A 23,646-nucleotide genomic window follows, 5' to 3' on the forward strand; every position below is an offset into this window, starting at 1 on the left:
TTTTTCTGTCTGGTTACCAATGCACTGCTGCACTACGTAGTGGTTCATGGACCTAATGGCAATGTAACTTGTACAGACAATAATCAAATGTTTTGGCACAGTCGGTGTTTACAAACAAGTTCTTTCTGGCACCCATGTCTCGGTTTACAGGAGACGTACTTAGGTGGATGCTGGACCTTCTGCCAGTCTATTGATGGGTCTTATTCACGTCAACAGTGGCTCTCAAAATAGGAGATGTCAAAATACTCTATTCTCAAAAATATACAGAGCAGGAGTAAAAGTAAACAAGTAGCAGATGGGAGAGAACAAAAGGGCACAGTGAATAGTGCAAGGTCCTTACTCCAGCAGAAAGCTTCACGTCTCATGTGACCAGAGTCTGTTGCTGCTGCAGACATCATGTAGCGGATAGTATCAATGTAGACTTACCCACAATTCTGTGGCAAAGTAGAACACTGAATACCCACACTGATCTATAAGAAATAAATACTGTGTAGCAATGGACAAAATGTGTCAAACATGTTGGGCCTGGACTGCAGTTTGGGGCACACTGTCCCAGGTTGCGAAGCAGCACACCCTTAACTGGGAGCGCCGGTCGCAGACCCAAACAGTGTGCCTGAATAAAAACAATGTGCTGCTCACAGTGCAGCTGCACCTCGCCCCGGAACGGTGACCAGCACATCAGTGAAAGACGAACCAGCTGGTTGAAGCAGCCAATCCACCTTTCACTGCAGTCAGCATTTACTTACAGGCCGATGCAGTGTGTGACCTCCTTCCAGGAGGCGGGTGCTTCGGAGACCCAGGCCCCACTACAAAATGGCACCCTCCAGGGGGGTGTGGATGATCGGAGCTACAAGTTTTTTCAACCCAATGCCCAGATATGTAACATAGTGCAGGTGCAAAGGTAAAGGGTTCACTCATTTGCATGGTGCCATGCCCCTTTGTAAATGAGGGAAAGCCCCTTGTGATTGCGCTGGTGCGAGATGTACAAAGGTGCAATTGGTATTACAGAATGGCGTGTACAAGCATTTGCGGCCCCTTCTCTAATATAGTGCCCCGGAGGTGCAAAAACCAGGCTCATTGGCAGTTGCACTTCAGTGGCACTATATCTAATACAACATGTGAAGAGCATCCCATGAAGGGAGGAAGAAATATGAAATCCCACTTCTCACAGTGCAAAGGTAAAACAGATCACTTATCCAGCCCATGCCCATGGGGGTGATCAAGTGCTTGTCGGAGTCACATTTCACATAGGACAGCACTTCTACAACTGAAGAAAGGAACAAATGACAGATGCAAAGCGTTTAATATGCACCCACAATACTCAGAAGAGCACCATGTCAAATCAAACAATGAACTAAATAAAAGTGACTCTGGTTTGTGACACAGCTAAGACCAGGGATGTTGTATCATCTTTTTTGGAATGAAAAAAAAAAAAAATTGCTTGTACACAATGTATGTGCGCACTACTCTGAATTAAAGTGTGTGTGCGTGTGTATATATATATATATATATATATATATATATAATATCAATCTATAACCTGCCCCCCCAAATAAAGTGCTTAATTTAAAAATGTACTTCTAAAAGGAGCCATATGCTCTCTTGTCCAATCTGAACTTACATCTATTGTCTCTTTCTATGTGTTTATTTTAAAAGTAAAGGGTGTGTTTAAGTTTCATAGTAATGGTACTTAAAAAACGGTTCTTTAGTGCTAAATTTCCACTGAAGTGTTGCACCAGTCATAGAATTACCACACAGCCCCTACCTAACCTGTGACTTTACCCTAGAAGCGAGGTACAGGGAGACGCCGTAGGAATGTATACGTTCACTCTAAAAGGTCGGAAGTACGAGAAGGTCATTAAGGTGCTTTTAACTTGCCACTAGATTTTGTAAAAGAGACCTGCCGTCCCAATCTCCTTAAAGGATGAATGAATTTGCTGATTGCAGAATGGCTGCCCAATCGGTAATGTGCGTCCCACAAATGGCCCACCCCATCCAATCACAAACAGGGAAGAAGGTTTAGACAACCGTAATGCTGAATATATTTCGAAATATGCATTCCGTAGGTTGGATGCCCTCTTCATAGGGGTTCAGTCCAACATCGTGGGTGACTGAAATCCTGTCACTGCGCAGCCATGTTGCATGGTTCGCTCGTGGCTCTGGTCTCCCGGGTTCACCATACTGTTTCTGCTCAGGGGCATGGTAGGCAAAGCATCCGAAAAACAGGGGCAAGCCTGATTCATAGCACGTACAGCAAGGGCCCTGCACCAACCCTTCCATTGCACTACACAGGTGGATAGACACATGCAAAAAAACACAGGTTGAAGAACAACAAAAACCCCACAGTGACAATAGTTCAGTCAATTCAGTTCAACTAGATGTGGGCACTCCTCTGCAAAGAACGGAGTTCCTCACGATGGCACCACCATGTTTCCACCAAAGGAATATTATTTACGATTTAATGAAGTGCTCAGAGAAAACATTGATCCACATTCTGCTCTGTGCAAAAATAAATACCTTTTTTCTAACCCGAAAAAACATACATTTTTGGCCCCTCAACAAAGAGTGTTGGCAACAGGCAAACTGTTCTTCATTCGCTCAGTCCAAAATAAAAAAGGAATCGCTCTTTTGCTGAAAACGGCAATTAAAGCATTTTCTTGCACCAATTTCTTAATCCATGCTAATTGCAGTTGCTTCTGGAACCCCAGGCAAAGAAGACCACTGGGAGGATAACACACTTATTGTTCCCTTTTGCAGTCCTGGGGCCGAGTTAGAAATGGCTTATAAGTTCAGTCGCCCACATCGCCATCTCTGTCGCCAATGATCCAGAGGAAGCGGAAGCTAAGGGCCAATAAGGCTGTGCCAAGCAGGTCGCCCAGCGCTGTTAAGTAAGGGATGGAGAAACTGTCGGGGTCTTTCCCTTTTTTCCAAATGTGGTGAACCATCCAGTCTGCGACCCACAGGAGGGTAACCACCTAGGGATATAAAACACAAAATCAATATTTGAACATTAAGTGTTTTCAACAGTTAGAACTAAAAAGCGAAAAAGGAGAACTGAGAGGGTCATAATAGGAGCCGATGTTACTATACTTAGTGAATCAAGCTCACAAACTCCAAGTTGTGAAAGTCAGAAATATCCTAGATGAGTTATTCCTATGTTGATGCAGATGTCCAACATTTATAGCATTCACAAGGAATCACAGTATACTGCACACCGGGAAATCCATGGCAATGACTGACTTCTAAAAGTACCACAATACACAAAATTTACCAATGCGGAATCTTCCTCTACATTTATAATGCTTCAACATTTATTGATCGGTGTGCTTAAAAGGTTTTATCCTACCATGTTAGCTGTCAGCATCATCAGCGCACTTAATGTTACTGCAACAATATTGTGGCCTTTTAACAAAAAGTAAATACCACTGCCATCCTGGAATTGATGAGGGATACCTGGCGGACATAAATGCATGTACAACTGTAGATTTCTCCTCCACGAGTGAGGAGAAATGCGTAGTAATAAATCCCACCCAAGGGGAAGAAGTGGGCACTTCATGACCTGGGTTACCTTGAAAGGTGGGAAACGCTCACAAAAAGTGGTATGCCTTCTCCGTGGAGGCTCCTCCGCTAAGGGGAGGAGAATCGTCCCTCTGCTTCAAAACAGTGAAAGAAAGAAGAAATACAATGATAATAATTCGAGGTTATCATCATCTTATTTGTTACTGCCGCGCATGATTGTGGGGCGGGCGGAGCTGCTCTGCTCTCAGAGCAGGGGAGGAGTAGTTGCCACTTCAAGTACGCAATGACTATTTGGCGGGCTCTCTGGGGCCGCCCAAAACAGTGATGCGCACTTAGCATGTTCTCCACGTAGGCTGCATTACAGCCTGTGAGGATAACATACCCAGGCCCCCATTCCCAGGCTGAGCACCGATTCACGGGGCTCACAGACCAATCATAACGCTGCATTGTTGCGTTGTGATTGGCTTAGAGTCTGGCTGCTTCCTGATCCGGCCCCAGAGAGGTGAGAATGAGATGCGGGAGAGAGTGGGAAGAGCGGCGAGCAGGTACGTTTTCCTTTTTTTTTTTTTACATCTCCCAATCCCCCCTGCCCCCACTCACGATCTGTGCCGGCCGCGAGTCCAAACCTGGGATTCATTCCCCCTTCCAGGATGGAATACCAGATTTGCTGGGTGTGTACAGAAAGATCTTTTCCACTGGAAAAAATGGTACCTCAGCAGACTGAAAACACCTGTATGTGTACAGTGCCCCTCAATCCACCTTTGCGGATTTCTATGCAATGTAAGAAATCTGCACATCCGGGATTGGAGTCCACAAGAAGAGACGCATGGCGCAGATTTACATGCTTACTACAGGGAATATTGATGAATACCAAAGTATCACAATAGTACGTTCAGGTCGAGATTAAATCTTCACCTGTACTTTTATGTTTTTATTGGTGAATAGTTCCCATTAAATCTATGGGTATAGTATATAAAAAAAACGAGAAGTGTTTAGGATTTAACAGTTTTTTTTCTTCTCATCTATACATACCATCACCTACATCTTTTGGCTGGCAAGTATTAAACACACAGTAAATGCATTAAGAGAAATAGCCCCCAAAATCCCCACCACCCTACTACCCCGCCACATACACAACTATCCCATGGTCCCCTCACGTACAACTAGATGATTCAGAGTCATGATACAAGCATTGAATGATATAGAGTTATCACTTTTGCATTATGTACCTCATCATTTGGGAGAGTTATCCTTGGATGAGACACATTATTCTTAGGTAGCGCAGGCAAGTGAGTTCCGTGTATTTTTGGCACTGTACTAGAAGTAGTGGGTCTCTGTCCGTCTCATACAATGTCAGCTTGTGTTTTAATGATAGTGTCATCTTTTCCATAGCTAGCTGTACCACATTCGAACAAGCCAATCTTGCATGGTCAGGTTCTGATGCTTCTCCCATCTCGCCAGGATTACTACTAGTTACTAGTTGGTTACCCCTCACCAAATTGTGGAGTCTTCTGCCTTTGAATGGGAGGCCCAGGAGGACCGCTCCGGGGTCCCTTGGAATTGGTACTTCAAAGGCTCCTACCTCTAAAATCTCGTCCCATTATGTATTCAAAATGGGCTAGTGCCAAGGCAGTTTTTTCAATGTATCCACAGCCCCATATCCCCGCCAACAACCACCATTTCTAGATTTAACCCATGCTGCTAGTTTCATGGGGGTTCTACACCAGTACCTCGGGGGCTTGTACTGAGTCTGTCTTCTTTGCACTCTGAACACTTCTTTCAATCCCTCCAACTCTTTCTGTAAAAGGGGCCTTCCAGTAGTTTTTTCTCCTTGCGTTCCTGTCCAGGGATTTTATCTTCTCATGAAATGCCTAGTACTTAATTTGTATAAGAATGAGTGCTGGCGCCCAACACGCTGCATTTGGAAACCTGCCGCCATTAAATGTCAGCACGCCGCATTATAAGGCTACTTAGTCTTTAATTAATCTCAGGCCTCTTTAATCCACTATTATACACTCCCTTCCTCTTTATATCACTCTTGCAGGTTACACTTTATCCCTTTGTTACTGTTTTCCCCATCTTTCTCTCCATCATTCTTTCCCAATTATGTTTTTCACTCTAATGCTCTCAGGAAATGTTTGAGGAAAAATAAGTAAAAGTCCACAGGGAAAAAAAGTGCCAGTGGCCCCCACTGGCAATCACCGGCTCAAATTAAACACTGGAGATGCCTAGTATGTACTTGTATATTTTCTGTGCTTTTACCACGTTTTGTTATGCCTCCCACCTTTCAGCCACTTTTTAAAGTCCGTTTTTGGGCTAGAGGCTTCGCTTGTGCTCGATTGGTTTAGGACCTAGTTTGGAGATCGGGGACTTTTTCCAGATTTTGGTACACTATTTTGTCATTTGAGGTCTTCGAATGATTTCACTTGGACACTGACGAAAAGCAATCCCACTATTACACATCTATCTTCTCTTTCTTTCCAACATTTCTGCTCATCAATTGTAAAATGTGAATTGAGACAGATGGGTGTAAACGGCGGAGGGTAGGTTGTAAGTCCTCTGTGTTCACTTACTGTGTTCTAAATTGATAACGCAGTTCTGATGGTAGGAGTGAAATATGGTCTCCAGAATGACAGAGCCAAGGTACCTGCCAAAGAGATGTACCTTCTAGGAGGTGGACATTAAAACACAATTAACTTATGTTTCCAGTTTGTCCCATTCCACCAGGAATTTTAGACGTGTCGCTTGGAAATAGGAATGAAGGTGATGGATGGCAAAACTTCCCTATGGTACAGTCCAATATAATATCCTTCTGGCTATCTTGGTATCTTTTGTATTTTGACCTGTCATATGAAATTGTTGCCTAGATCTATATAGGTATCATTCATGGAAGTGCTAAAAGGATTGTCTAAATATTACAAGATTTACAGTAGTAATCTCATTTTAACTATGGCTGTACTGCCTAGCCATGAGAAGCATTTCCAATGCTGCTTCTGGAAGACTGTTTTAATTTCTTTTACATGTGGGTATAATTGAAAGCCACCACTTGTGGAGTAGAATACCCCAACGGAACACCAAGGCATGTTACCAACCCAGAGTTCTTTGGAATTGGTTTTAAGTAATGCAGTCAGTTCCCATTTTGCTAGATTAATTTTGGAAACCCAAGACTGTCTGGTAAACCCTTAGTTCCTCAAAGCGGAGAAGAACTGAGTGCAGCTGGTCCAAACAGAGACTATAATGTAATAGAAAAAATTATAAAGCTGAAGGCATCTACTCAAGTCTCAACCCCATTGATCTCCCCTCTGTTCCTAATTGCATTTGCTAAGGGATCCAGGATTAAAGCAGATAACAGTGGGTAGAGGGGTCCTCCCTGTATGGTGTGGTGCTCAATCCTTATCGGAGTGGATGTAATGCTGCGGACTCTTTCATTGACTTTCGCCGACTGAAAGCCTGCCATGATTCACCTTCGGAATCACTGTCAAAATCTCATTGTTTGTAATTTATGCACCATATATGTCCAGTCCACTCTGTCAAGCATTTTATTGGTGTCCAATTAAAGCAACAGAATATTGCTGAGGTTTCTCTGGGTGTGTTCAAGGACAGCGGTTCTTAACCTTTTCACTTCAGTAGACCCCATGTGAATCAGTACTGGAAGCCAGGGACCCCGCTAAGGAAAATTCTACCATTTGAAATTCCAAACAATATAACAAAATACCGGAATAAGTAAACATCAAAAAAATACACAAATTACAACATATTTTTTTAATTTACAGCTAACAAAATAATAAATGAATTTTAAATTTTAACGGGAAAGTCCGAGCTGTTCAATATTTGGTTTTCTTTCTAAAAAATGAAGTGATGTGCTAGCTTCTAGCAAATTGCTCTTTTTTTTTTTTGCACTTAAGTCATGCTCTTGAGTAGGTGTTGTAGACCACCGGGGGTTCACAAACCACAGGTTAAGAACAACTGTTCTAGGATTTCTAGAAGTTTCCTAGAGTTAGCCCAACACTGGCTGCCACATATACATTTTGACTGGTTCCCACTGGTTAGATCAGACAGTAGAGGGTCATTGCCACTAGGATGCTAGTAAACAGTTTTGTGTCAACATTGAATAACGATATTGGTCTGTTCAAGACGTAAGGAAAGGGGTTTATAATATGGTGTGGCTGTGAGACTTAACCATGTAATAAACTTACTACCTGAAGTAGGTCCGGTCAGATTTGTTTGAAAAACGTTAGCTCAATCTTGGGTAGCTGTGTCTTTGAGCAGTCAGACTTTATCAAAGGAACAAGTGTAAAGCTTTAAGAAGCACGGAAACAGCTGAATAAGAAAGAACAAGACTCAATAATAATCGGACACCAATTTATAAAAATAGGTTGTGTCTTTATCTTTAAGATGCCAACAACAAAAATCCACCAGAGGGTTCTGGAGATATAAATTATTAATCAAATAATAAATCACTGCTTTTCATTTAAAACGGAAACAAGCATTGGTAACTACCGCGGTTAGTGTTTCACTTTGGATTTTTTTTATAGAGTTGTAAACTGCAACTCTGGCTCACTGTGGACGACCAGCTCTGGCAGGGAGCAGGACACAGAGGCAATTAAGGCTATGTAGGACAGTTAACTCACAAAGTATTCTCCAGTCCAGTACAGACTCTATGGGTGAACCACCATAGACTTCAATGGAGTTGTCCTGATGTGAGGTATACAGGATGATATAGATGCTGATCCGGTGCCAGGTGTCTTTCTGGGGGCCACTCCTCATTTAACAGTAAGGTTACTTTGGCCACAGGGGGTCAATGTCCCTCAAAGTCTGGTTGAAGCCCAGCCAAAAATCAGTTGCCACTAGTCTACTGGACTCTGCTTACAGAGAAACTAGTGGTTCCCTTTAACGGGTGAAAACTTAAATCTTGGGTGACAAAACTGCACTCTGACAACTCTACTGGGTCTAGCAGACTCTTGTGAAACTTTTGAGGGTGGAATCTCGGTCTCCAAGGCTGCACATTGGCGCTCAGCGACTGTAAGGCATTCTTGGCTACCAACCGCCGAGGCAGGGTTCTTCAGCTTTTGTGGCCATGTAGCTGTAACAGGAAGTCAGCCAACTAACTCTTAGAGTAACGTCTTCTGTCCGAGGCTTTGGGATGCTTTCATCAAGCAGGACACCACAGGCACAGTCCTCTTTTTGCTAGCACAATTAGCAGTGTGTGCAGTCCAGTTTTGTTGCAGCCTCTCTTTGGTGGGCCGAGTGAACAGCGGGTTAGTGCTTCTTCTGTTCACTCTCCAGTACTGTCTAAAGTTTGTATGCCAGAGGAGCAACCTTTATGCCCAGTTAGTGCCCTCTGGGATGTGGTGACTACCGGCCAATGGGCCTCTCCTGCCTAGTGACGACTTTCTTCGAAATGTGGCCTCTAGCTATCCAAGAATGCACTATCCTGCTCACTCCCAAGATGGCAGCGCCCTTCTTTTGGTGTGTGGGGCTCCCTAGCCCACCCCAGAGGTATGGCTACCTGGGGTCTTCTCTCCCGTTGAAAAACCGGTTGGGAGATGGCTTTTCCCTCTCTGAGTGGAAAAAGCAAAAGATCAGCTCCTCCTCTATGTGATCATGATATGCCCATCATAGCATGCTTCCCCTTTGAAGCTTGACTTTGGGCCCGCACCTTGCTTAGCCTTCCTGCCAGAAGGAGGTCACACTCCTTGCCTTGGCAGATCCTTATGTTCCTTCCTGAGAGTCATTCACACCTCTTCCCAGGAGGGCAGAAGGCTGTCTCAAGGATACAGCTTGTGTGCAACCTTAGACAGTCACTGGAAAACTTGAGCAACAAAGTAGGCACTTTCCAAAGTTCCAACTTATAGAAAAGTAACATTAAATTCGACTTGGGCATCAAGTTAGGTTTAATGCAGCAATTCTTTTGATACCTTGAATCATCATATTTGGTAGTCCCATTCAGAAGTTAGCACAGCTGAGTTGTGAGCATGTAACCCTTTATTTGTCACTGGGCCTACCAGCCTCTCTACAGTAAAAACGACAATTTGGGTTTTTCCTGTCAGGACATGTAAAATCACATGTTCAACTTTTTAATATACAGCACCCTGCCTTAGGGCTCGTTAGGCCTGCATTAAGGGTGACTAATAGATATTAAAAAGGAAGTTTGGGCTTTGCCATTGGTTTAAAAGGGACAGTCGAGTTAGCAGTTTAAACTGCTCTACCAGTCTGCAGTGGAAGGCTGGGAGACATGCTTTACTTTGTCACACTCTGGGTGGCATAATTAGTGCTGCAGTCCACAAGGAACACTTTAACTTGTATGCCCTGGTTACTCCTGGTACCACATACTAGGAAATTATAAGTTAACCTATGCCAATTAGATATAAGTGAAGTAAACATACACTTCTGAGGGTCGGATCACATGCACAGAGGCCTGGTCAGTAGGACCCAGTGCATCACAGAATCATTCTACCAGTACCTAATAGTGAAGAGGGGAGATCAGCCAGTAAAACGTTAATTTCCTCACAACACACATGAACAATGGTCCTTGCACAAGTATGATGTTGGTTATCACCACAGTTTCCCTAAAGTCATCATACAATTGTGTTTAGGGGCTAATATGCTTCAACACAGTTTGTAAAAGGTGGAGGGATATCCATCCAGGCCAAATGCTTTCCTCAGTTTCAACCTATGTATGGCACTGATGACTTCCTCCCTCATAAGAAGTTTGTTTAGGAACTCTAACAAGATGCTGGCATTTTATAACAAAGGATTGTGCAAATAATGTTTGTCTTGGGGGAAGGGGGCAGCACAGATACCTTGCTACACATGTTTTAATGGCATTGTCGAAAGATTTCCACTATCACTGTGTTTTCTGTGACAATCTTAATTCCCATGTATTTTATCTCCTTTATCCTGTCTGTGTTGATATTTTAGCTTTAAGTTGGGAGGCAAAAAGCTTACCAGTTTTATTGCTGGATGAGTAGTATCTCTTCTTAGTTCAGAGGATAGTAAACTATGCTTTGTCTATATCCAAGACAAGACAAGATCTAAGTGTCAGGATATTGTCCCATAACTTGTATGATTGCTGTTTGTTTGTGTGTCCTCTCCATATCGGAGTTGGATTTCTACTCTTGCTCATGCTTCTGCTCCGATCTTTTTTTGAGGGGCTGCTGCTAAAGTAAATGTACCTATCGGCACAGACTTAAGTGTAGCTGATACCTTACGGGGGGAATAGTTTTCCATAATAAAATTAGATATCCCCTCTTTGATTTCATTGCGGAACACAGGGTCTTGTAGTTGGTAAGAAAGAGCCTGTTGAGAGTAAGTTCTCATCAATGTATTAATCAATCGGTATTTGTATACCGCGGCTAATCACCACGGGGATCTCTAGTTGCTGCGCTTCAGGTATCAGTTGAAGAGCCGGGTCTTGAGTCCCTTCCTGAAGTTGTTCAGCGAGGGTGAAGTGCGGAAGTGGAGGGGAAGGGTGTTTCAGACTTTGGCAGAGAGGTGGGAGAAGGAGCGTCCCTGGATATATGGTGTCTAAACGATGGCGATGTATGTGGAGTGGAGGGCTTTGTAGGCATGGGTCAGGAGCTTGAACTGGCATCTCTTCAAGACGGGGAGCCAGTGGAGGTCTTTCAGGTGCTGGGTCTTTCAGGTTCAGGTTGAGGATCAGTCTGGCTGCTGTGTTCTGGATTGTCTGGGCTTTGCATGAGTAAGATGGTGGTGACGGCATAAAGTGGCTTGCCGTAATTGAGCCGGATGGTGATGAGGGCATGCGTAAGATCATGTGGAAGTAAGCTGAGGCGACGGCCTTGACCTGATGTTTCATGGAGAGTTCATTGCCCAGTATAATGCTGAGGTTGTGGGCATGGTCGTTTGGGGGTAGGTCAGAGCTCTGCCGACCACCAGGAATTATTCCACAGAGCAATGCGTCTCCTGAAGTTCAGAACTTCCGTTTTGTCCGTGTTGAGTTTAGCTGTCATAAACCCACTGCCTATCAAAAGAAGTAATCAAGTCAAGCATACATTTTGTGGGCTGTGGAATAAAAGGTGTATTCCGTGTCTTTTGCAGGGGATCTCCGACAGGCATTCACCAGTCCTACCATTCCCAACCAACTCTTAAGCTTCAAAGTGGCTGCATCACTGCCATCATATTTTTTGCTGAGATCAATCTTCTAAACCACCAACTGCTAAGTTAAAGCACTCCCCTCCCCATCAGCACCTCTCCTTCAGCATACTCAAAACCTGTTGATATGGCTGATTTAATGAATGTCTCTTGTTTAGTGTTGGAGACGTACAGTGAGACTATAGTGCAAGTGTTGGATCCTATTTGTATTACAAAATGAAGCAGCCTCTCTGCTTTGCCAACAACCACCATCCGTATTCATTCTCTTAAGGAGCGGCTATACAGGATTGCTACACCTGCAGATTTTACATTGGGGAGGCAGAAAACTGTAAAATGAAGTATTCAGATTTTATTCCATGACATAAGGAGCTGTGTCTCCTGGGGGAGACATATATCGTCCTTATGGTCTTTTAGTAGATTAAGGATCACTAGACGTTTAACTGGGGTGTTTAGATCCTTAATACTGAATACAATCATGTTACAAAGTTCTGTGCTTCTGTATCCAAAAAATCTCTGCTTAATCCTATTTCTAAAAAGAACCACTTTCCCATCTCCCAGCTCTCCAATATATGGGCATGCATTTCTCATAGCACCACCCCCCATCCTGTTTTATCCTTGTTTGAGGTAAAGATCAAGATATCTGCTAGTAGCATTTTTAACTCAGAGCAGTTTTCAAATTATTGGTCTTATGTGGACCGCAAAGTGTAGTAATGGACATTGTGCTTGCTTATGCGAACAACTCCCACTAAACATCTTCAAACTTTGTTATTAGGAACAATACGTATGAAGTTCGTCCTGTACCCTCTGCGGTAGATTGGCAGTGGTCATCCTGGATTCACCAAGCCTCCACAGGTATCAGCCTCAGTTTCCCGGACTACCAAATCTCAACCCTGTGAGGACTGTGTACCTAGCCTCCGCTCGTTCCTTCTGAACTTGCTTTTTCCATGGGTTTCATCAGGGTCCGTGATATCAGTGTGCTTCGATCTGCACCCAAGCTTTGAAGCTTTCCTGCCTCTTGAACAGCACTCTGCTTTGCTCTCTCAGTTTCTTTTTTCATAGTGGAGATGCTTTGTTCCCTCATCTGACAACTTTCCATTGCTGTTTAAGGTCGGTCTTCTTTGAACTGGGGTTTGGTTTCTCGCTTCAAGTCAGTTTGCTGATGATTCCTAGGATCAATCGGACTCCTTCTGTATTCTGACATAGTAGTTTTGCAAATACCAGGTGAATATGAGTCAGAAAAGGTGGCACCACTATATATGGTGTGTTAAGGTGAAAATCTGAAATTTCCCACAGCTCTCTTCTCTTCAGGGTGCCAGCTGCCAAATCGTTGAGAGAGATTATACTTCCCTCAGAAATTACTTTATCCACAAACCTCATTAGGTACATCATTTTCTCATTTTCTTCATAAAAGTGCACCTGCATGAGAATGTCTGGGGGAATACCACATTGGGGGTCCTACTGCTGCTACTCTGCATTCAGATTCAATCAGAAAGGAGGGTATTCTGGGGAATTTCTAATGTGGTGCATTTGGTGATGTGGTTCTGTACATACTCTTGAATGCCCAACCCCTCTGCTTCCCTCAGAATACATCCAATTAGTAGATTCCAGTTTAAGCAGTCGGTGTTCATATTGGTCGTCTGTCTCCTAAATAATGTATATCCCCAGATCTTTCGTCCACTGTCTGTTATTGATCAATGACATGTATGCCAAGCTCATTTATGCCACTCTGCATTTCTCATAGGTATTCCATTAGGTCTCCTTTATTGGGCTGTACCTCTTCTAATATATTTAGGAATTGCTGCAAAAACTCTTAAATGATGTTAGTGCCAGCATTTGGGCCAGGCATCCTTTCCAGGGAAGATTTGATGGAGTGAGCTGCTTTGTCTGTTTTCCCTCTATTTCCATTTTCCCCCCTGTTTTCGCCTGCAACAGATTACATCCTCCTTAAGCGCCCTGGCACTAAAGGCCCTGTAGCGCAACACTCTCTGCTCTAAACCTGCATAACTCTCCAATCTTCTGGAAATCGGGAGCATCTCTGTCATCAGACTCCGGATGTCCCAGACCAGGGCCCTCCTCAAGTATTGTTTTCCCCTCCCAGGCTGCTTGCAATTGGCAGCTCCTAGCTTTAAAGCCCTGCGGATGCCGCCAGACCTCCTCAAGATGCAAAAACAACAGTTGATGGACAGAATGCAGAACAATGTCATACATTCACCCCAGTACAGAGATCTAGGCTATTCCAGTTTGAACCCAGCCATATGTAGATCAGTCTTGACCCTGTGCCTCATGGGAGCAGTCCAGCCCGAACTGCCAAGCCAGGTCCTGCCTGGACTGGAAACAAGCATCCTAGGACCGGTTTCGGGGTTTCACCCCTCTTCAGCCAGGATAGCTTGATTCCAGTGGCATGGAGAGCACGGGACTCACGTCTGAGCATACCCGTCCCACTCGGGGTGACAAGTGCAAAAACAACAGTTGATGGACAGAATGCAGAACAATGTCATACATTCACCCCAGTACAGAGCTGGGCCTAAATCCATCGTTTTTCTTGCTCACCATGCCATTCCAGTTTGAACCCAGTCATATGCAGATCAGTCTTGACCCTGTGCCTCATGGGAACAGTCCAGCCCAAACTGCCAAGCCAGGTTCTCCCTGGACTGGAAACAAGCATCCTAGGACCGGTTTCGGGTTTCACCCCTCTTCAGCCAGGATAGCTTGATTCCAGTGGCATGGAGACCTCCTCAAGATGGCAGCCTCTCCCAAGCTAACTGCACAGCTCGATAGTCTTGGCTTTTAGTAGGTTTTGCTAAAATATAGTCCTAGCCTGTAAGTGATTGGTTCAGTGGGGCACCAATCAAATGTGGATTACCGTGATGTCTATTTAACAGTGGGCCAAGCCTCCATCTCTAGTCCCTAGCTGGCCATGCCTGCTATAAGTGTTTTGGACCAGCTGAAAGTATTCTTGCCAGTCCGAAAGTTCAATTACATGTTTTGCCCCCTTTGTAATAGCAAGTCTAGATAGTAATAACATAAACCTCTTTAGTTAAAGAGATTCCAGTTTCCTCCTGAACTTCTTATTTCTAGTCCAAACGTGAACAGGCTTTGTTTGTAGTTTGTTTGGACAGACATATTTCAGCTCTTTGTGGTAAAAGGCCAATTGTGGAAAATACAAAAACTTTAGTTTTTTCTGAATCTCATTTGTTTTATCTTAATCTATGGCTTTCCTTCCTCTTCTTCAGTTTGCCCCTTCCCTGGAGCACAGCTTTTTTATCATCCTTTTTACTAGATGACTTGTATCCTTCCACTGCTCACATTTAAGGAACTACTTTTTCTTTGCTTATAGCACTCTATGGCAATGCATGGGGTTTCTTGTACTCTCTCACTTTTCCCTGTGTGTTGCTTCCCTGTTCACACTTTTACACCTCCTCTCTCTGTGGTGCTCTTCCACAGCTAGCCCGTCCTTTCCTATACTCCTCCCCATTCCATTTGACTTCTTTTTAATAACCCCACTGTCGTTTCTGCAGAGCCCATCACTTCTTGCTGGCATTATTTACTTGCTCTCTCCACCCAAGCTACTGACATCTTGTTTTTAAATTTCATTTTTCAACTTTTTGAGCACTCCCCCGGTGGTTGGAATTTTCTACTGGGCCTCTCCTTTTTGTAAATGCCCTTTCACATACCATATGGAATATTTAGGCATAATATTTGTGAATTTCCTAGATTTGTCTACCATCCTTCGAAAACCTTTCATGTAGATCTTTAAATATTGTCCCAATTCTAGCAAGTACATTATCTGTGTCAAAAATACCTGCCAAAATGTGCTGATGTCTATAACCTACATCGAGTTATTTTGAACACAGAGTTGGTCTAATGGTAAGTCTCTCATTCTGCAATGACGAAAGAAAGCATGCTGTTCGGAAGCAAGCCCCCATTATTGATAACCATGCATTGATTTGAAACCGTGTTGAGATATGATGTCTTTTTGGTTGTGGAAAGAGTTTAAAAGACTGCTCGGATTTAAAGTTATACATTTCTTTCATTACATCTCACACCTGACTGCACACCGTATGTCATCATTGTGGAGGGTATTGCCCCACTAGATGCAGGCGCTTCAGAGGATTGGGATAGCTTAAGGTTCAAGGCAGCCCACTGGTGTAGGAAGAACTCAAACTGGTCAACAGATCTAGTGGACCACATCATAATGGCCAGCAGAGTGCACTGGTTCGGTACTTCTCCCAAAACGTCACAAGAAGACTGCATTGTGGTCAACTTCAAAGACCCAGCTCTGGTGAGATCTCTTCTACAGTGGATGAACCCTGTCTTACATAATGGGAATAGGATCTGTGCACTAAGTTTAAGTTTATGTTTGTACATTTATATATTTATCACCCATGAGGGCATGCAGGCACTGTCTGTGGGCACGGGGAGATTAAGTGATTTTCCCACAATCACAGGATGTTGCGCCAATACAGAGATTCATACCCGGCTCCCCAGCTCCAGAGTCGACAGCTCTGGCCGCTGCACCACATCCTCTCCCATGGGGTTTTTCCACTGCCCAAGTCTCCTCTGGCGGCAAATCCATCTAGTTATGGGGCTGTCCTCCCAGTCTCACTATCTCTTCCGACCCCACTGCCCATTTATCGTTTTCTCCCCTCACTGGCTTGTCAGATAATGATGGACATTCCCTGATGGTAATAACAAGGCTGGAAGCCTGGCGGTACAATTGCCTGAAGAAGCTCCTAACTTTATTTGCACTGAAGTGGCACTTGATAGGCTATAGGCTGAAAAACATGAACCACAACAGATACTCAACCAGCAGGAGGGTCTTTCTGTGACCTCCTAGAAATTGGCTGGGATTACTCCCAGACGTATTGATTTTGAATGGACCTCCTTTAGAGGCATGCATGATGCTTGTTTATTCCAAGAGGTTTGGGCGGTGGAAAAAGTGTTTGTAAATGGATTTGTTTCATACAGTGTGGAGGTGAAGCCCCCAATGACATCTGGGCGGGCTTTTGGGAGGCTGTTAGTTTTGGTAAAAAATAATATTGCATTTTCACACACATTATTGGCAATCGAATTTCCCAATCTAATTGGGCTCTTGTTAAAATTTCCCAAATGAACTGGTTATGGCACTAGTAATGTCTATTCTAGATCAGTACCTGTTTGCAACAAATCTGGCTATGCTGGATGAATAGATTGATGGGTATAAGTCGCAAGTAAAAATAGCAGCTGTGGGAGATTTGAATGTAGCCTTCAAGCTTTTGTCATCTAGAAATGCATTAATTGAGCAGTATAATAACCAATGGGAAATACCCTGTCTATCTGGTATACCCCAACACCACTTTTTCATATCAGCCCTTCACCTTGCATCTATAGTGGTGGTTCGGGAACTCAGAGCACGTAATGGGGGAACTTACTCTGACCAGGAAAGATCATTCACATTTAAAAGGGGTTCTAACTCAAGTGTTATTGATTATGTTGATCTTGATGTAAGGCTCTGGCCACTGCTTAAAGATTTGAGGTCGTAACTCGGGGACTATTTTAGCCAACAACTACAGGAGAATCTCGTGGCCTCGAGTAATGTCATATCGAAGGCTGAAAGCAGAGATTTATTAGTGGTTTGTGATTTTCCTGTCCGATTATGAGGAAGTTTTGTCTCTGCAGTCCCAATCTTAGCCATCCACGAATGCTTTTTTAATAAACTCCAGTGCATTTCTTTTTTTTTAAATGTCCACACACATGCTAGCCTTGTGAGGGACCCCACATGGTATAATGCAGAGTGCAAATTGACCAAAGTAATGCTGAAAGAGGCTGTCAAGGGTGCAGATGCCTAGACATTCTTGAAGCAGGATTTAAGTATAAAACAGCCCTAGCTAAAGCTAAGCACGATTGAGAGGAAATGAACTGGCATTATCTGCTACAAGCCATTAAAATAAAAAACAAGAGATCCTTTTGGCACAATTTCACCTGGGAGCCTAGATAGCACGAATACCCTTTGCTATCACATTTATTTATTTATTTTATGACTTGTAAAGTGCCCGAATCACCCCCGGAGGGGTATCTACGCGCTGCGGGAGTGCTACAGTAGGACAAGAAGAGGAATTCAGAAAAGCTCAGTTTCAAGGAGCTTACAGAATCGTATAGAGTACGTGCATTTCCGGAGGTGGCTGGGGAGTTGATTCCAATGGGAGGGGGCCAGATGGTAAAATGTTTTCCCAACTATGCGGGATTTCTTAACACAGGACACCAAGAAAAGCGATTTAGAGCCTGACCGGAGAGTTCTGGAGGGCTGATATCGGATGACTATCTGCTAGGTAGCTAGGGCCATTGCCGTGTATTGTTTTATGCACTATGCAGCAGATCTTAAATGGGATCCGCTTGCGGATTGGTAACCAATGTAGCCCATAAAGTAGCTGAAAAGAGACGGTCCTGGCAGGAGAGTTGGAAACTAAGCGGCCCGCAGTGTTTTGGACCACCTGAAGTCTATTAAGAGAGGATTCGTTGGCTGAGATCAGGAGGGCATTACAATAATCTAGGCAACTTATTACTAATGCCTGAAGGAGTGTTTTACGGACTGTCATGGGGAGAAAAGGAAAAACCCTTATCAAGAGGCTAATGCATGGAAGCAGGAGGTGGTCGTAACTTGCTCCCTCACTGTAAGTTTCTGGTCTAAGTGTACTCCTAAGTTTTTTCCCATGCTTTCGGGACCGAGGCAGCACCTAGGTCAGTAGGCCACCAATCTGGGGACCAGAGTAGGGGAGCTTCTCCAAATAGCATAATCTCAGTTTTGCTAGCATTTAGCTGCAGGAAATTGTTCCTCATCCAAGCCGACATGCCTATCATGCCTTTGGAAAAGGTTGACTGGGTATTGGGAGAGTTTTTAATCAAACGCCATTAGGAGTTGGGTGTCATCAGCGTATGAAATTGGGATGAAGCCCAGTTCCCTGAGTAAGTCCGCTAGGGGAGGCACATAAATGTTAAATAGAGTGGGACTAAGGCAGGATCCCTCAGGTACTCATTTGGTCAGCTCTGAAGTTTGAGAGCGGAAGGCACCGAGGTTGATGGTTTGAGTGTGGTGAGTTATAAAGCTTGACAACCAGTGGAAGGCAAGGCCGGTGATTCCAACATTTCTTAGTCTGTTTAGTAGGATGGAATGGTATATCGTGTCAAACGGTGCTGACAGATCCCACAGCACTAGTAGTGCTGCTTGTCCATTGTCCAGGGAATGCCTAAGGTTGTCTGGGATGGCAATCAATGCTGACTCCATACTAAACCTGGGTCGGAACCCAGACTGAGAGGGGTCGAGGCATCCTGTTGCTTCAATGTACTCTGAAAGTTGCTTATTAATATATTTTTCCAGAAGTTTGCACAGAAAAGGTAACAGGGAGATAGGGCGGTAGTTGGACAGATCATCCTGAGGGGCATAAGGTTTCTTCCGAATGGGAATTACTTGGGCAGCCTTCCATTCGGATGGTAGATGACCCTTGCTCAAAGAGAATTAAAAATTTAGCACATAGCTGGTGCCAACTGTTTATGAAGTTGTGAGGATACTTAAGCAGGTAGAATATGCTGAGGGGAACCTGATTTTTCATTAGAGACTCCACAGTGTCATTTGAGAGTGGGGGAAGCAGTCCAAAGAATATGTAGTAAGAGAGTATGAGGGATAGATGGTAGAGATGTCATTCAGAGGGTCCCCATCTTTAGTAATTTTGTCGTAGATACTCTAAATTTTCTGGACAAAGTAGTTGGCTAACTTATCACAGAGTTCTTGTGACGAGTTACTTAATTATGGCAGGCCTTGGGATTTGTGAACGATTTGAGAATGCGTTAGAGTTCTTTAGAGGATTTTCCTGCTTGATTAAGTTGTGACTCAATATGGATTTTACGTGCTTTCTTTAGGTTCTTATGATATAGGGCAAAAGAACTCTTGTATGTTGCTTTATCATCATGGGAGGGATGCCAGCTTCTTTCCAGCTTTTTGCACAGGCTTTTTTCCTTCCGTAAATCAGGAAAGAACCATGCAGCCTGCGTTCTTCTGGTCTCAGTAGGGTAAGATTTTAATGGGGCCAGATGTTCTAAAGTTGTTTCTACTATATTGTTATAGCCGGCCAAACAATCCTCGATATTACCTAATGCCAAATCGGCATTGATTGGGAATATGTCCGCAAAGCGGTCGCGCGTAATTTTATGCCATTGTCTTCGAAAACTGCGGGAGGCTTAACCGGAAGCAGGAGTAGCCCTTGCTCCTTTTATTTGAAATCGGAGTAGAGAGAGGTCTCACCATGTGAGTGGGCCTCACAGCAGATATTGGGAGAGGTAGTCAGGATGAGATCTAAAGTGTGTCCTGCAAGATGTTTGGGGCCGGTACTGATCTTCTACAGTCCCAAGGTGGCTAGGTCCGCCAGGAGCATCGAGGCGTCACATCGGAGGAGATTTTGCTATGTACATTAAAATCTCCTAATAGTATGAAATGTTTAGTGGAGGTAAAGTGGGGGGCAATTAGTTCCATGAGTTGTAGCGAAAAATCCTGAAGGGGGCCTGCACCTTTCCAGCAACGGTGAGGTTGGGAGTCGAATCTGAACACAAGAATTTCTAGTCTGTTGCCACTGCATTGTTCTAGAGTAGTAACCTTGATGGAGTCCTTATGAACAATGGCTATGTCTCCACCGACCTTAGATTGCCTATCAAGTTTTTGGATGTGGTAGCCATCAGGGATCGCCACCGTGATCGCGGGGGTGGAGCTAGGTTTGAGCCACGTTTACGTTAGAAAACAAATATCGGTATGCCCTGAGGAAAGCAAGTCCCAGATTTCATTAGCGTGCTTGGGCAATGATCTGACATTAGCCAAAAAGCACTGCCAACCTGGCTAGGATTGCAGCTGGAGGGGTTAAGGGGGAGAGGGTGGTTATTGGCTTCCAGCTCTGGGTATTCCTTGCCTGTGGCGTCTATCAGAGAATTTACCTGCTGCAATTCTAAACTGTGACATTGGCAGTTTCTACATGCGAAAGGTCCTTCCATCTCTCGGAGGGCCTTAGAAGTACATTTGGAAGTGCTTACCCTTCTTAGTGCTATACGCTCCATACTTGTGTAGAAGTGTTTCTGTCTGTGGCTAGACCCCGACTTAAAAGGAGCAGGGGTCCTGGCGACAGCTGGGCACGAACGGGCGCAGACAGGCTTGCCGTAGGCGCGCCAGTGGCACGCCCGCTGCGCCTGTCCGCTGCGCGTAGGGATGGGCATGAGTTTAATTAGAGCCAGGAAGCAGCTAGACTGCTAACCCTGGGCTCCCTCCCTGCCCGGAAGTGAGGAAAGCGAGGAAAACACCATAGCTAACTCCCTCCACACAATCGGGAAAGCCCGTGGTGGACCAACGAGAGGAGCGGTGAGTCACTGCCTGTGGGAGAGCAGGGTTGAGAGAAAACCAGTCCATAAGGAAGTTTAAAAAATATCAAGTAGATAAAAATCATTAAGAGCTGTTGCGAACGGAGTATATTGGCAGCGTAAATTAACAGAACCAGACTTACTCTATAGCGCTTCCGCTACGCGTCGGGATGGGCATGAGTTTAAGTAGAGCCAAGAAGCAGCTAGACTGTTAACCCTGGGCTCCCTCCCTGCCCTAAAGTGAGGAAAACACCACCGTTAACTCCCTCAACACAACCGGGAAAGCCCGTGGTGGACCGGGGAGAGGAGCGGCGAGTCACTGCCGGCAGAAGAGCAGAGTCGAGAGAAAACCAGTCGGTAAGGAAGTTTAAAAAATATCAAGGAGCTAAAATGTTTTATGAACTATTAGAACACAGTTAAAATACAGTAAAAACTGTTAAGAGCTGCAGGGAATCTGGAGGCTTTACTGAAGCCGCATTAAATCGAACCAACTGGAAGACTACTGAGGTATGTTTGACCAGTCTAGAAGACGCCCTCTTTACTATTAATAGACTTGAGTCAGCAAAAGCTCCCGGGCCAGATCGAATACCGGGTGACTTGTATGAATTCGAACCACTGACATGGGCTAGCTATGCTAACCTTCAGTCAAATGTAATATCTACTAGGGGAGAAACACCTGATCTCTAGAGGGGTGGAAATAATCACAGTTTTTAAGTAAGGTAACACATGCAGTCCATCAAATTACAGGCCCATTAGCATAGTAGACAACTTGCAGATTTTTTTTCAAGACATAGCCTTGATAAATTGCAGGACTGGATCGATAATTAACAGGTCCTCTGCCCCCTCCAAGCAGGCTTCCGAGCTAAAACAAGCATCTCTGACCAAGTGTTTAGGTATGCTCTCATATATTGGAAATATGCGCTGCTCTGCAACCAAAGATTATAAGTGGCCGTTATTGATTTGCAGGATCCATTTGATCTTGTTTCCCGTGAGAATCTTTAGAGAGTGCTCGCAGAAATGGGGGGCCCCCGGTAGCTTGGTCAGTCTCATCGCTAGATTACACAACAAAAACTATGCCCAGGTGCACACGCTGGGGAAGCAGGGGCAAAACTGGCCACTCAGGAGTGTGGTCCTTACCCCTACCCTGTTTACCCTGTATATTAATGATGTGGTTAAGGCACCGATAGCATGCACGAATGACTCTCCCGTTTTAAACAGAGAAAATAATGCTATATACCTTTTTACAGACTAATCGTTCCTTGTCTCAGAAACCCCAATGGGTCTCCAAAACCGGACTGATCCGTTTCTTGATTTCTGCATGGCAAGGGGTCGTGAAGTAAATGCATCAACAATCAAAAGGGTATGGTTTCTGGTAAAAGCACAAGCAGAAGCAGTACTGAAAGGGTTGCCAGTGAACCCCTTGGAAGGGTTTTTTGTTTTGACTCTCTGGGAGCCCAACTGTCTGATACGTTCAAATGGGAATCCCAAATTAATAAAAGCTCCCTCCTAACAGTCCACACAGCTAACGCCAAAGTTTGACTGCACAAGGAGACATATTTCTGCTCAATGTTACCAGTTCTTGAGGCATACTGTGCTAAAGCTCAAAGTGCAGCACTCTTGTAAGCCGAAGTTTGGGGTTATACTGTCAACCAGAAGCTGGCTGTACCATAGAATAATTTTTATAAGATCACTTTTCTCGGTCCCGACCAGCACTCCTCCTATTCCACTTTGCCTTGATCTCAGTATAAAACGCATCTTGAATGTGACACAGCTGAAACCACTAACATACTGGATTCGCACCTGGTCAACCCCAGAGCTAGTAGACTAGAGGGACTCTTTAGGGGATCTGATGGACATGGGCAGTGTCAGTGTACCTTGCTTTTAGCTGATTCAAGAAGGTAGGCCTACTTACAATATGGGAGAACCATGGAAAAATCTGCAAGTCAGAGATTGCCCTTTTGAAATCAACATACTGGGCTTACGTGTACAACTGACAATCTGCGAAGGGGACACATGGGCAGCTAACCAAACAGTTTCTTGATTTTAAAACAAGTCCACATTTTGAAATAGTCATAGATACCATTACACCACCCCTTACCAAGAGCATATACACGAGGTTTCGTCTCGGCAGCTTGCTCCTGAAGGCATTAAGTAGCAAGTGGAAAAAAGAACAGGTCTCCGATATAGCCTGTAATTTGGGACCCGAGACAGATACATATTTTGTTCTTTTGTTCAAGGTATTGAGGCTGCTGCCAGAAGTGGATATGCCCAGTGTGCCTGAACTTGGGGTTATACGTTGTACAGTTGCTCAGCGACTTTTAAAAACTGAGACTTCTGGTCCAAATGTATTCTCGGTTAGCCTCTTCCTATTAAATGTTTGGTCCAAATGAGTTAAGTTCATGACCTAATTATACTTGCTGATAGCAGCCTGCTCCAAATTCATGTCACTGAGGTCTAGCCCAGTGCGATCTCTTTTAAATGTACAAAATTTGGTTTGACTTAATTTCGTAAGCATTTGCATTTAGCAATTTTTGTACTGTCTTATGTTACATTGTCCACCTTCTTTGGACACACTGGTCCTGCGGATTCCCTGATATCTCTGCACTTTATGAATTTACACTTTATTTGGAATCGCCAAGT

General features: G+C 44.2%; 1 protein-coding gene across 1 annotated transcript in view; it reads right to left on the reverse strand.

Moving 5' to 3' along the window:
* Positions 1-2,420: 2,420 nt before the first annotated feature.
* Positions 2,421-23,646, reverse strand: part of SLC41A2 (solute carrier family 41 member 2) — a 402,292-nt gene continuing 381,066 nt past the window's right edge. The window contains exon 11 of the mRNA XM_085653261.1: positions 2,421-2,975. Coding sequence (XP_085509387.1) covers positions 2,790-2,975 — 186 coding nt within the window. The 3' untranslated portion in view covers positions 2,421-2,789. The remainder of the gene's footprint in view (positions 2,976-23,646) is intronic.

This window comes from Triturus cristatus, chromosome 4_1 (assembly GCF_964204655.1).
Source record: "Triturus cristatus chromosome 4_1, aTriCri1.1, whole genome shotgun sequence".
In the NCBI taxonomy this organism is placed as follows: domain Eukaryota; kingdom Metazoa; phylum Chordata; class Amphibia; order Caudata; family Salamandridae; genus Triturus; species Triturus cristatus.